The following is a 12,929-nucleotide window of genomic DNA, read 5'->3' on the forward strand; positions in this document are numbered from 1 at the left end:
GGTAATTCTGACCTGTAACATGCTTGCTGCAATAGAAAAAACAGTAGCAAAAAAAAAAAAAAAAGAAAAAAAAATGAAAAATAACAGATTCCTGAAATACTGGTTAGTAAAAGATTTGTGCATTGCAGATGTAAAGGGGTAATAAGAAAAGTTGTCAGATGTGTATTACTAAGTTTCTGCATCTGTTTTTAATCAATCCACACACTGTAATCCAATCACATGCAGGTTCATCATAATGAGGATAAGTTCAGACAAAACAAAATCAAATGATCAATCACATCACTTACCTTTTCTCATACAGTTATTATATTTTCATTTCAAAATTCAACATCAGGTTTAATAAATGGTAACATTGGCACAATCTTCTGCACACTTTTTGCAACAAGTCTGATACATTTCTGCATGACCAACAGTACAAATCAAGGACCTCATACATGGAATATAAAACTCCACATATGGCAAACTGGTTGTCTGTTGATGTCAAATGATGAAGTTAAACCTGTTTCATGTCTCTAAGTAAGTCCAAACTCCTTAAAAATTTTGCATAAGATTCAAAACAGTGTGTGCCAATGTTGCCTTACACACAATCCACATCAGAAATGCTCAAAAAGGCAGTAATTTCAGATTCAAACTCAATGGAAAGCATGCATTCAAATCGATTATAAACCTTTGTTAGCTTTTTCCCTTTGTTGGACAATTTCGAAGAAACTTTTGAGGGAGGCTTTGGAGCCTGGGGTCCATCCTGAAAGTATTAATGAGTGTTTTGTTTTTGAATAGGTGAATTCTTGAAGACTTTTAAAGGCAAACTACAATGTGCTTAAAAGGAATTATCAGAGATGAAAGAAAAGCAAATGTGTTAATGCATACTAAGCTGATAGGAAAGATAATGGAAAGATCCTTGTGAAACTTAAAATGGTCTGAATATCTTTATGTAAGTGTTTGTGCAGAACCTGAAAAAAGGTTTAGTTAATTTTCAGCAGCAAAAATGGGGTACAAATCACATCAATTTTAACCACTAAAAGAGTAAAACATGAAGTTTCTTTCAACAAGAACAGGATAGTATATTACTGTATTCTTTTTTTTTTTAGTCCTTAACACCAACAGTAAAGTATTTCACAATAAAAAGAAAGTATATGACTACTCCTACCTTTCTATTGGTCAGCATGGTAACAATCTCATGCATGCCCCTCTCAATGGTGCTCACATGGCCATACATTTCCCTGGCCTTGTCTTTGACACTTTGCACAATGACTTCTATGAATTCTTGGGGAGGCTAGAAAGAACAATCAAAACTTAGAGAATAGGGAGGATCCTCAGCCTTAACTTAGAGTAATTCAAAATTACTGTTTTATCAAACATGTGACTTGCAATTTCATAACCAAAAGACTTGGAACTGAATGGAACTTATTGTCACCACACTTGAGAAAGATCACATATTTTTACCAATTTAATGTGTATATTATCATACACATAGAATTAAAATGTATATCACCTTCTTTGTTTTTTCTCTTGGCTCACAAATAATCAGACCAAAGAGCACTGAGACTGAAACCTTTTGTAAAATGCATAATAACTTGGTGACTAAATTTTAACAAGACATTATAAAAATTATAAATAAAACTTACCCAAGACTTAGAGAAAGCCAAATCATAGTCAAACAGGAACATGGCATTAACTTTATCAATGGTTGTCTGAACTTTCACATCTACTATATTGTTCACACCATCAACCAGTGCTTTCAGCTTGGATGTAGCTGTGTGGATTTGGTGAAGGAAGGCATCTGAAATGCATAAGAAAATATAGTTTAATATTCAACTACAAAATAAACAAAGCATACATTTCAAAGGTAGAAAACTGATCATAAATACAACCACTGTCCTAAAAGACATTACCGCTGCAAAAAAAAAAAAACAATATTGACAGAAAAATTTGTTAAAAAAAAGAAAAAATTATTCACAAAAATACACATTTTTATGACGCATGACAAAGACACTACAGCAATGTCTGAAACAATAAATTTAATATTGTTCATAAGAGAATGAGACATAAAAAGTCTTAATTCCTTCAAAAGAAATCTCTTGCCTATGCATGATACATATTTTAAAAATATAACTACCATAGAAAAACCCAATACCTATATTCATGCTGTTCCAAGCCAATGTGGACAACCCTGGTTGGAAATTTAATTGCACTTGTTCAATGTGAGATTTAAATAAGAGCTTGAGAGACTCAGGGATGGAGTTGCACACACTGTGGAACTCCTGAAGGCACAATTCTAGGTGACTCTTGTAGCTCTTGAAGCGGTCCTCCTGGTTCAGGACAGATTGAGCAGATTCTGGGATTTCTATGCCCAGCCTGGTTAGCCATTTGGCTTCATGGATAAGTTCCAGCACTCTGAAAAAGTGTTAACATTAGGTTAAAGTATTTATTCACATGACACAGCAGTTGTGTTGGCTAAAAATATTCTGTTGTCTCCAAAATCGTATCCATTTAAGAAATTCAGCTCTGTCAAATAACTATCAATAAGATACATGCCATGAGGCTAAAGAACCACAAAGCAAGAAATTTTCCAGGCTAGCAAGTCTTACATTATAGACATTTTGCCAAATGAGAGCAGGAGTAATTTTTAAGAGTGAAGAGCAGATACCATACTACAATGACTCAAGACACTGACTAAATGACATAACCAGACAACCAGATTACACTAGAAGTACTAGCAACATCCTTCCATATGGTTTTAAACCTCATGTTAAGCAATGGGAAAGTCTGGCGAGGTAAATTAGTCTTTTCTGATCTAAGTTAGGACAGTTGAGAACATGCCTCGTTTACCCCCATTTTGTCCACATACCTTTCATCAGCATTAACCACCACCTGCTTGGTCTCTGGGTGATGTACAAACAGAGTGGCTCTGAGTCCATCCCTGGCCTGCTCTATCCTGGACTTCCAGTCACTAAACCACAGACTTTCAAAAGTCACCAAAGCTGTAGCCAGTCTGTTGTAGACTTTACACACTCTGCCAAAGTCTTTGAGCTGCGTAATTGCTTTGTTTTCACGAAAGACCTTCATGGGGTCTTCTATACGTTTGAGCAGCTGCCTGGACCAGTGGATGGCTCCTGCCACTGGAGGAGCATTACGGAGCATCTGAGGGGCATCCTGATATGTATTTCAAAAACATCAATTTTTGATGTACAATACAACAGATACAATTAAGGGACTCTCCAAGAGAATTGGTTTCTGAGTTACACTCAAAGCAGATGAAATATAATACTTTCATGAGGAAATAAGATAAAGCGCTAAAACAAAATTAAATATTAAAGGATCAAACCAGGATAGCAAGTTAATCATAATGATTATGTTAAATTCAGGCCAAAGTGAACAACAATGTAATGAAGACATATTAATGCCTTGCACAGTGTCATTGCTAATTACCTTGTGTTTCTCATACATTTTTGCCACTTCTTCCAAATCTCCCTCATACCAGTTAAACATCTCAACAAATTTCTCACTTATCACAGTTCGGATACCTGGACGGAACATGATTGGTGTAAATCTAGAAAAACAAGAAAAAAAAAAAGAAATTTCAAATAATACTTTCTATCACAAGTAAAGATGCCATTTATAAACTAGAAGTCAAAAGGTGCAATGAATATAAACATCACAATTCTATAATAACTAAAAGATTAATTTCAAATTTAATTTATTTAAAAAACATGTCTTGTATAGAACAAATATTATTAGTAGTCTAAGAGGCTGAATACATGCCCTTTAAACACATGACATAAATCACAGGACAATGCTTAGATTGAGACCATATAATACTGAAGCAGTATAATTACCTGGTTATCACTTGTAGCCCCTCTTGTGTTTTCATTTTCCTCATGAACACAGCATTGAGGTAGGCCCCAAGGAACTTCTCCAAGTCTTGCACAGTTAAGAGAAATCCTGTATAAGTTTCTTCAAATTTATCTTTGTCCTGCAAGAAAAGATCACAGAGTTAGTTTAGAGTAAAAACTATCATGGATCAAATATTATACAAACAATGCTCTTCCCTTAACTATACATTATGGCTTCCCTTAACTATATATCATTTTAGTATCCACTTACTTACATGCACTTGATGTTGATTGCCGAATGTAAAAGAACTGAATCTTTTAATTCTTTATTTTAATTGTTCAGCTTTGGAAAACAAGTATGACTATTTATTAGGATTATTACATTCAACTGCAACAAGTCAAATCCTGGAAGTTTTGTGCACTTAGAAACAGTGTATATTTTAGATCAACTGAGATTTGTGAAAAAATCAAATTGAAATATTCTAAATACTCTTTGAGATGATTAAAACTGAATGTGAAGTGCCTTTAAAATAAGAAAATTTTAATAACTATAAGCAAATTTTAATGAGAATCTGTAATTGTGCATTTTCTAATTGTGTTTGTGCTTGTAAATCCTGTTTATTTTCATTTTTTTCACTAAAAAGTATGTGTGAGACTTAGGATACTGCTAAAAAATCTGTGGGTGATTTTAGACTACTTTATACTAACATACTAGTGACAAAATAATCTTAAAGTGAGAAAGTGCTTATAAACTTGTTTCAAACTGGAATACTTAAGCTTCTGATTAAAATGCATGTCCACAAAGACAATAATATAAGTAAATAAATTAATCAAAAACTTATTTTGAATTTTAAAAAAATATGTCTGCCTTAAAATAAAAAAAACTAGAGGATCAGAGAGGCGATACTGCCTCCGAATATTGTACCACCAGCTGGAGCAAGCGCATTCGTATAGACCCCCACATACACAAAATAAGGGACACAGCCACCAGTCTTGTGCTTGACAAGCTGTAAAAATGCAATCAACAAGAATTTTCAAAATATGCAAAAAATATTTATAACTAAAAATGGTACAATCAAATTTAAGTTCATCGTAAGGTAGGTCAAAGGTCAATTTCAAGGTCACAGTAAATTGCCAGTATATGACTTCCTATTCAAGTTCAATAGTAACTATGGACCTATCTCTGCCAGGTTTGGAGTTAAAAGAGAAAGAAATTAGCAGAGTTCAGTTCATGATAATAAGTAGGTCAAAGGTCAATTTTAAGGTCACATTTAGATTGCCAGTATATGACTTCCTATTCAAGTTCAATAGTAACTATGGACCTATCTCTGCCAGTTTTGGAGATAAAAGGGAAGCAAAATTTGCAAAGTTCAGTTCATAGTGAAAAGAAGGTCAAAGGTCAATTTCAAGGTCACATTTAGATTGCCAGTATATGATCTCCTATTCAAGTTCAATAGTAACTATGGACCTATCTCTCCTAGTTTTGGAGATAAAAGGGGACAAAATTTGCAAAGTTCAGTTCATGGTGAAAAGTAGGTCAAAGGTCAATTTCAAGGTCACGTTTAGATTGCCAGTATATGACTTCCTAGTCAACTTCAATAGTAACTATGGACCTATCTCTGCCAGTTTTGGAGATAAAAGGGAAGCAAAATTTGCAAAGTTCAGTTCATGGTGAAAAGTAGGTCAAAGGTCAATTTCAAGGCCACAGTAAGATTGCCAGTATATGACTTCCTATTCAACTTCAATAGTAACTATGGACCTATCTCTGCCAGTTTTGGAGATATAAGGCAAACAAAATTTGCAAAGGTCAATTCATGATAAAAAGTAGGTCAAAGGTCAATTTCAAGGCCAGTATATGACCTCCTATTCAAGTTCAATAGTAACTATGGACCTATCTCTCCTAGTTTTGGAGATAAAAGGGAAGCAAAATTTGCAAAGTTCAGTTCATGGTGAAAAGTAGGTCAAAGGTCAATTTCAAGGTCACATTTAGATTGCCAGTATATGACTTCCTATTCAACTTCAATAGTAACTATGGACCTATCTCTGCCAGTTTTGGAGATAAAAGGGAAGCAAAATTTGCAAAGTTCAGTTCATGGTGAAAAGTAGGTCAAAGGTCAATTTCAAGGTCACAGTAAGATTGCCAGTTTATGACTTCCTATTCAACTTCAATAGTAACTATGGACCTATCTCTGCCAGTTTTGGAGATATAAGGGACTAAATGTTATAATTTTGGAGTTACCTTAATGTGCCATAAATTTCCTACAGAAAAAATTAATTAAAATAAAAAAAAGGTCATTTTGGTCACTATTCTTGAAATGGGAGGTGCTCTGAAGTTCCAGAAGTTCAAATTTGATGAAATAATGTCATTTTTGACCACAAGTTGTCTGCTTTGCCAAGCCTTATGTTTTATTTTTCCAGAGTTTAAAATTTATTATCCATTACCGTACTGCACATTTTGCTTTCACCACCAATATGTACTTTTTGATACAGCATAACTTGTATGGAATACAAAAAAACGGAGACCACCTCCAGTGTTGGGCTTTACATGCTCTACAAAATGCAAAAAAGAATGGGTCTCTAGCATTAACGGTTCCTGAATTAGAGACAGTTTTCAGTTTCGGTATCTTATGGCCGCTACTCCCGTGAAAATGCACCGATTGACCCCAAATTTACGGAGATGAAAGATGACCTGAAGGGTAACATTTTCCAATAATATTATTGGTTAAGTCTGTGTGGTGTCTGAATAACAGCGCAAATAATTTTTTTTTCGTAAAAAAATTTTTTTTTTTGAAAATTTTGGCCCGTTTGACCTTGAAATAAAGGTCAAAGGTCAAATCCAAGGGCATATTTGAAATCCACACATATGACTTTTGGAAAGCCGTCTGTAGAAATTTTTCCCATAATTCCTTCCGTAGGGTAGATAATTAGCATTTAATTTTGCCATTTTTAGACAAGGGTGCATTGCAATGAGTGCCACACCTAGACCCCAATATCGACAAAGCCCAAATTTTACGTGGAACGAGTTGAGATTATAGGTGACCTAAATCCAAGAGATGGGTATGGGGGCCCTTACCGTCTAGGAGGAGAAGCGGTAACGGTAACATGGCCACGGAGCTGGCGGAGCCGGCGGAATGGACCAGACGGGACTAAAACCATGTGTACCGCCAGCACTAACGCTGGTGGTACAATTAAATCCCCAAACAGAAATCAACTCAACAGCATATTTTGTGTCACAAGAAACCATTTCAAAAATTAAACATAAATACATAACTGAAACTTTATTTCAAAGTAAATAAATGAGAAAATAGCTGCTAACAGATGAAAAAAAAAAGATTAAGTCAACAACTGTGCCCAGTGGTGATGTGCTCTTACCATGGTAGGTGAAGCCCTGTACAGGGCTACCAAATCATTATCAAACTGATATAAAAAAAATAATAAAAACATATTTCAGTAAGTACAGCTAAGCATTCTTTTTGAAAAAATATCATTCCACAACACCATATATGAAAATCTGATTTCATGGATATAAAGACAGTTTTGTTAAAATGAACCACAAAACAACACATGGCGTTAGTTAAATGATACACAAGCTACTATTTGACATTTTAAAGTATGGTAGGATAATAGGACTACAGGACTACATTAACATTGTTTATTAACCAAAAACATGCTTGATCCTTACCTTTGACTCTACATCTAACATAGTCTTTGTAGTCACACTCTCTGCCATGAGTTTGGCCATTTTCTGGGAGTGGTCTCTTACCACGGCAGCCACACTGGGACCCTCTGCAGTCTCTGAGTCTTCTGGGTAATATTGTCCTGAACATAGAGGTAAAAATGTGAAAATGTGACTTGACACCAGGAAATGTCCTTTGGATACAAAAGCTAGTAATACCACATCTGAAAGCTGCTGGGCTCAAGTTATAAACCGAAATACTTACAACAATAACACACTGTTCTTTATCCGTTATGATCCTCAGAGATACTAAGACACTGCTGCACAATATCTGATTAATCCATGTTACCCATAAGATATATTCTTTTGATCCAAATGTCAATTCTTTTCAAACCAGCTTCAAAATCTTGACCTGGTAACATCCAAATTCAATAAAATGTTACGTTCCAAGTGCTGTATTCATAGTTATCAGACTGAAATCACATCAACAGAAAAACAGCCAACAGAAGCATAAATTATTGTTAGAATAACATCACATTGTGTTACAACTTACTCAGAATCTTGGCATCTTCCTTGGTCAGCCCCTGTTGCCCCTCTGAGTCATGGCTCTCATCATGATGGCGTCTTGTATGCTTGGGGGTCTGCTTCTCACGGCTGTCGACCATCATAGCAAGCTCCTCCTCCTCATCTTCATCTATCACATTGAGTGGAGGACCACCATGATCACTGGGAGGTTTGTACTTTGAGGGAGATTGGGGCACTAAAATAATGAGGTACAACATTTAAATAATTATGTTAATTTTGGCTCTTTATTGATGCTTTTCAATGCAAAATAAGCATAATGGAAAAGGCATTGGATAAAATTTTCAAACATCTATAAATGCAAAGCATTTCTTTAATAAAAACTAGTGTGCCTGCTACCTTTAACTTTTCACAAGCATGCACACGTGTGCACACACGCACACAAACATACACAAATTCACACCCACTTCAGACTCTATCTAACTGCACATACCATCATCCTGAGACCCAGTGTCTTCATCATCACTGAGATCTCCATCATAAGCCATGTCATCTCTCCTGGGGCGAGGCAGACCATCAGTACTGATCAGCATCCTACAACACAAATTACCATTCACCATTAGGAACGCTTTGGTTCAAATAGACTGTAAGTGTTGAAAGTCACCTCAACATGGATTTAAAACATTGACATCATCTTAAGCTTGTATGAATTATGTTGGGATGAAAAATATTTCAGGTATTTTGGAACTTGAAATATATAAAAGAATTCCAAAACAGGGGTGTCAATAAGCAAAGTATTTTATACAAATAATGTGATTAAAAAAAGATTGCTCAATGATAGGAGTTTGATGTGTATTAGTACAAGTTATTGACTTTACAGCAGAGATTAATACAAATTGAGGTTACAAAAAGCAACAGGAAGTGAGGTTAACTTACTTTTGATATTGTGATAATGTGTTGATCACATCAATCATTTGTCTGATGCGTCCACAGAAGGCATCCATGTGACCTAAGATGGCCTCCTCATCAGCCATGGCGACCCCATGACCTTCATGATCTCCAGCCAATGAGGATGATCTCTTTGAGGGAGGCCCTCCTCCTGGCGTCAATCGTGACCCCTTTGCTTTAGGGCGGCTAAAAAAATTGATTTTTTATTAATTCAAACTTATAACAGTTTCAATTATACCAAACTAATTGATGTTTTTTTCAAGATAAAAACGGAAACTGCTCTGAGGTATGATAAAATAGTACATGTACATATCTTATCCAGGTGATCTGGTGAATGGAAACTTGGCCTCATAGCACTGCAGCAACTGGGCTCCATCTCAGGTAGAGGACTTTACCTCCAGCATTACCAACCATCTCATGATACGAATGTAGCTTTAAACCTCTTTAATATATATATATATAGATTGAATAAATATTTTACAACAGATAAATAGATTAGTGTTTCCTACCTCCCAGACACACTGCCAGGTGGGCCACCTATGCTGCTCATTGAGGGGAAATGTGACAGATTGTGTGCTACTCCCAGGGAGTCTCTGAGAGACCTCAAAGACTCTCGGTATGCACTCTGTAGGGTCAAACAAGCTCTCAATCTGCCATACAAAGTGTCATCTTCTTCTCCACTGGTTTTTGTTGCTCTAGGTCTACCTCTTGAGGCCTGCCATGGAGAAAATACACATTTACAAGCATGTGACAAGTATGCTTTAAACTTGAAAAGCCGATTTTAAAACACATACATTAAGTACAAATACACAGCTTTCTCATTAAGTTCTGGTAAAGAATGTATGGTCTACTCCATCAAAGATAAACTACAAACAGTCTTTAAATATTTTTACCGTCTTGAAGGTTCCACCATGTTTTATTTTATTTTGCCTTGAATAACATAGACTTAATAATAATAATCAACATATGCAGAATTTTACCTTTAGTTTACTTTGCACCAGTTCTCTGAGGTGCTTCTGCTGTGGGTCTGTTGTGTTACTGAAGTCTCTGTGTTGTACTTCTAGCCTTACTAACTCCCACAGTTCATCCACATCCTCATCACTAACAGTGTTGTCTTTAATGTACTCCTTACATATCAAGACCATCTGGTTGGTAACCTGAAAACAGTATACAAATTGTATATATCATTTGAAAATGACTATGACATGAAAACATTTACACATAAATCCATTAGATATTGTTCACAAATGACTGAAATTTAGATTATCTAAAACAGGCAAATTTCAACATGGATGAAAGGAAGAAAGAATGCAGCTAGATGTGTGAAACCCTTTAGCTATAAGGCGGGTTCAGACAGGAACATTTAGAACAAATTCAAGGGGAACAAGGACTTTTTAGGCTCTAATTCAATAATTTTTCAGGATGTTTCAAATGCAAATGAGAACTATGTACTAGTTCTGTCATTTATAATTGTACATACCAAAGAAAAAAGAAAAGTTTTATTCCAAATAAACTGCATATTTTAGCACACTGATGATGAACATCAAAAGAATGAATTTAAATGATGTTCAAAAAGTGTATTCTCCCCTTCTATGAATTATTGTCTAAATTCAGGTTAAAACCACAAGATTTGAACTTATTTTGACAAATTGCTTTGTGATCAAATTCAAGTACTTCTTTAAAGGACAAAAATGATGGAATACAAGACCTTTTTGACACTAATTGCAATTTCAAGTACTTTTCAAGGCCACAAACCGAATTCAAGGTAAAGGGATAAATTCAAGTACTTTCAAGACTGCATGAACTCTGTATAATGTAGTTACAATTCTCTTATTCCCAACATTTTATGAATATTTGAATCATCATCCAAAATCTCTTATTCCCAACATTTTATGAATATTTGAATCATCATCCAAAATCATACAAAAACTACCACTAATCAATTTTGTTTCTAATTCAGTAAGCATAGAAACAGTTACTGGCTGGCAATGGTTACCTTTGTAAAGAAGAGTCCAAGGAAGCCTCCCCTTGCATAGAACCTAGAGATAGAGTCCATCTGTTTGATTGTGTTCATCAGTCCTGGTAAAGCTGTGTTCAGCACATTAAATGGTGTGGCATCATTGTACAATTGGTCAATATGCCGCTTCAGTGACTCCAGGTATTTCACTTTGTCCTTGGTTTCATTCATAGCATCTGTGATTCTGAAATTTCAACAATTGTGTTAACATTTTCGTATAAAGTATTTTACATTTTATCGTTATAAAGAGTGTTATGATCTTATTAGCTACTGTTTGAAAAATTCAACAAAATAACAAGTATACTTTAAAGCACCTGCATACAAAAATTTTAACAATTTTGCAACAAGATTATAATTATATGTGTAGATAAAATAATCAGAATTCCTCCTCTCTTATCAATCTCAAGAGCAGGCTTAAACAGAGAAATTATATTAACACAGCCCAAACTTTTTATCTCAATTATGGACAAGTTTTTACCCAGCATCAACTGCTTTCCATTTTTTCAGCAGTCTAGATTTAGCAGTGATGAGAACACCTATGACTGCCTTGCACTCCTTGCCCTTCAACTGCTCTGTGATACTGGTCAGAAGCCTCTGACGCCTGCGCCAGCGGTCAAGCTCAGACAGGGGACCAGCATTAGGATCCATGAACCTATGAAATAAAGAACAATTTGTATCAATACACTTTATTTTTCTCAATGCAACAGAAACCATTTCAGTTATGGCAAATAAACTAAACAATATTCAAATATTAAGAACAAAGCACCTTTCATCAGATGTGTCAGTTAGAATCCCTTCTATTGTGCTCATCCAGTCAGTGACCAGTTCTTCATATTCAGCAATAATACTCTGATCCAGGGCAGCAAGTCGGTGTTGCTTGAAATCATTGCTAATAAGGTGCTCAGGTTGCCTTAGCATCTGCAAAGATTTTGGTGAGCAATAATATACACACACTTTGATGATATTTAAAATAATAAAATTATTCCTTAAGTTAATTTGGTTACGTGATTTCACTATGATGTGCCTGGTTGAATAAGAAGTTAATGAACAATGGTAAGTAACCCATATCATTCAACATGTAGATTCAAGCTCCATTTTCACATAATGCAATACTTAAAAAGAGGTGAAAAGGTACTCACCAGCTGCTTGGAAGCGTGAACACTAGAGGCCGATTCAGAGAGCGAGTTTTGAAATTTTTCCATATTAGATAACAGCTGAACTTGGCAATCCTCTGTGCAATTACCCCATTCTTTTTGTGCTTTAACTAGTGGAATATAAATATCAGTCAGGAGAGCATTTAAGCACTCTAAAGTTCCAGTCTTCAGTTCTCCACAGTAAACATCTTTCTCGATGCGGGATGCGTCGACCTCTTGTTCTACGTTGTACCGAAGAAAGTACAAAATATTTACACCATCTAAATCCGTATCTTTCAGTGTCGCCAGACTTCTTGTCAAGTGTAACTCTCGTGTGGAAAGCGTCCCTGATGCTGGTTTGTCACTGTAGAAAAACAGCCTGCATAGACCACCCGCATGAAGGAAATCGTTTATTATCTCCATAGTCTCCTCTACGATCAGAAAGTCTTCCAACAAAGTCGGGTTGTCAAACCCCCCAATGTGGAAGCTTTCCTGGATCTTCCCTGCAATCCACCAATGTCTTTCGTCCATGGTGCTATTGAATGTTGTTGAATTATTAGTTTTTATATGTCATTTACACGTTTAGGGTGCTATATTTGAGTATCCGTCGAAAAAAGCTACTGTATGTTTACCGTGCTGCATCCCTCTAACCCCCGCCATTTTGAATGTTGTTGGAAACAGAGTGCCCGGATTTCACAGGCATTAGTAGGCAGATTTTAATAAAAAATACTCATTATTACCAATAATATCAATTAAACATAATAAGATAAAATATTATAATTTATGTAATAAATAATTAT

General features: G+C 35.4%; 1 protein-coding gene across 18 annotated transcripts in view; it reads right to left on the bottom strand.

Annotated features, from left to right (window-relative positions):
- LOC106161180 (uncharacterized) overlaps positions 1 to 12,804 on the bottom strand; it is a 60,188-nt gene extending 47,384 nt beyond the window's left edge. For 15 of the 18 annotated variants that reach the window (XM_087001294.1, XM_087001297.1, XM_087001283.1 and 12 more), the window contains exons 1-17: positions 12,136 to 12,804; positions 11,763 to 11,914; positions 11,475 to 11,648; positions 10,976 to 11,180; positions 9,960 to 10,136; positions 9,489 to 9,694; positions 8,968 to 9,165; positions 8,525 to 8,625; positions 8,063 to 8,269; positions 7,516 to 7,652; positions 7,206 to 7,250; positions 3,837 to 3,973; positions 3,430 to 3,550; positions 2,849 to 3,153; positions 2,135 to 2,394; positions 1,626 to 1,780; positions 1,148 to 1,273 (exon numbers count right to left, since the gene is read on the bottom strand). In XM_087001294.1, the coding sequence (XP_086857420.1) occupies positions 1,148 to 1,273; positions 1,626 to 1,780; positions 2,135 to 2,394; positions 2,849 to 3,153; positions 3,430 to 3,550; positions 3,837 to 3,973; positions 7,206 to 7,250; positions 7,516 to 7,652; positions 8,063 to 8,269; positions 8,525 to 8,625; positions 8,968 to 9,165; positions 9,489 to 9,694; positions 9,960 to 10,136; positions 10,976 to 11,180; positions 11,475 to 11,648; positions 11,763 to 11,914; positions 12,136 to 12,660 (3,231 nt within the window). In that variant the 5' untranslated portion in view covers positions 12,661 to 12,804. Of the gene's footprint in view, positions 1 to 667; positions 743 to 1,147; positions 1,274 to 1,625; positions 1,781 to 2,134; positions 2,395 to 2,848; positions 3,154 to 3,429; positions 3,551 to 3,836; positions 3,974 to 7,205; positions 7,251 to 7,515; positions 7,653 to 8,062; positions 8,270 to 8,524; positions 8,626 to 8,967; positions 9,166 to 9,488; positions 9,695 to 9,959; positions 10,137 to 10,975; positions 11,181 to 11,474; positions 11,649 to 11,762; positions 11,915 to 12,135 lie in introns of all 18 variants that reach the window. The other 3 variants (XM_087001295.1, XM_087001286.1, XM_087001288.1) reach the window with 2 other exon arrangements.
- Positions 12,805 to 12,929: the final 125 nt, after the last annotated feature.

This window comes from Lingula anatina, chromosome 1 (genome assembly GCF_051362555.1).
Source record: "Lingula anatina isolate TDL-2025a chromosome 1, LinAna3.0, whole genome shotgun sequence".
Classification (NCBI taxonomy): domain Eukaryota; kingdom Metazoa; phylum Brachiopoda; class Lingulata; order Lingulida; family Lingulidae; genus Lingula; species Lingula anatina.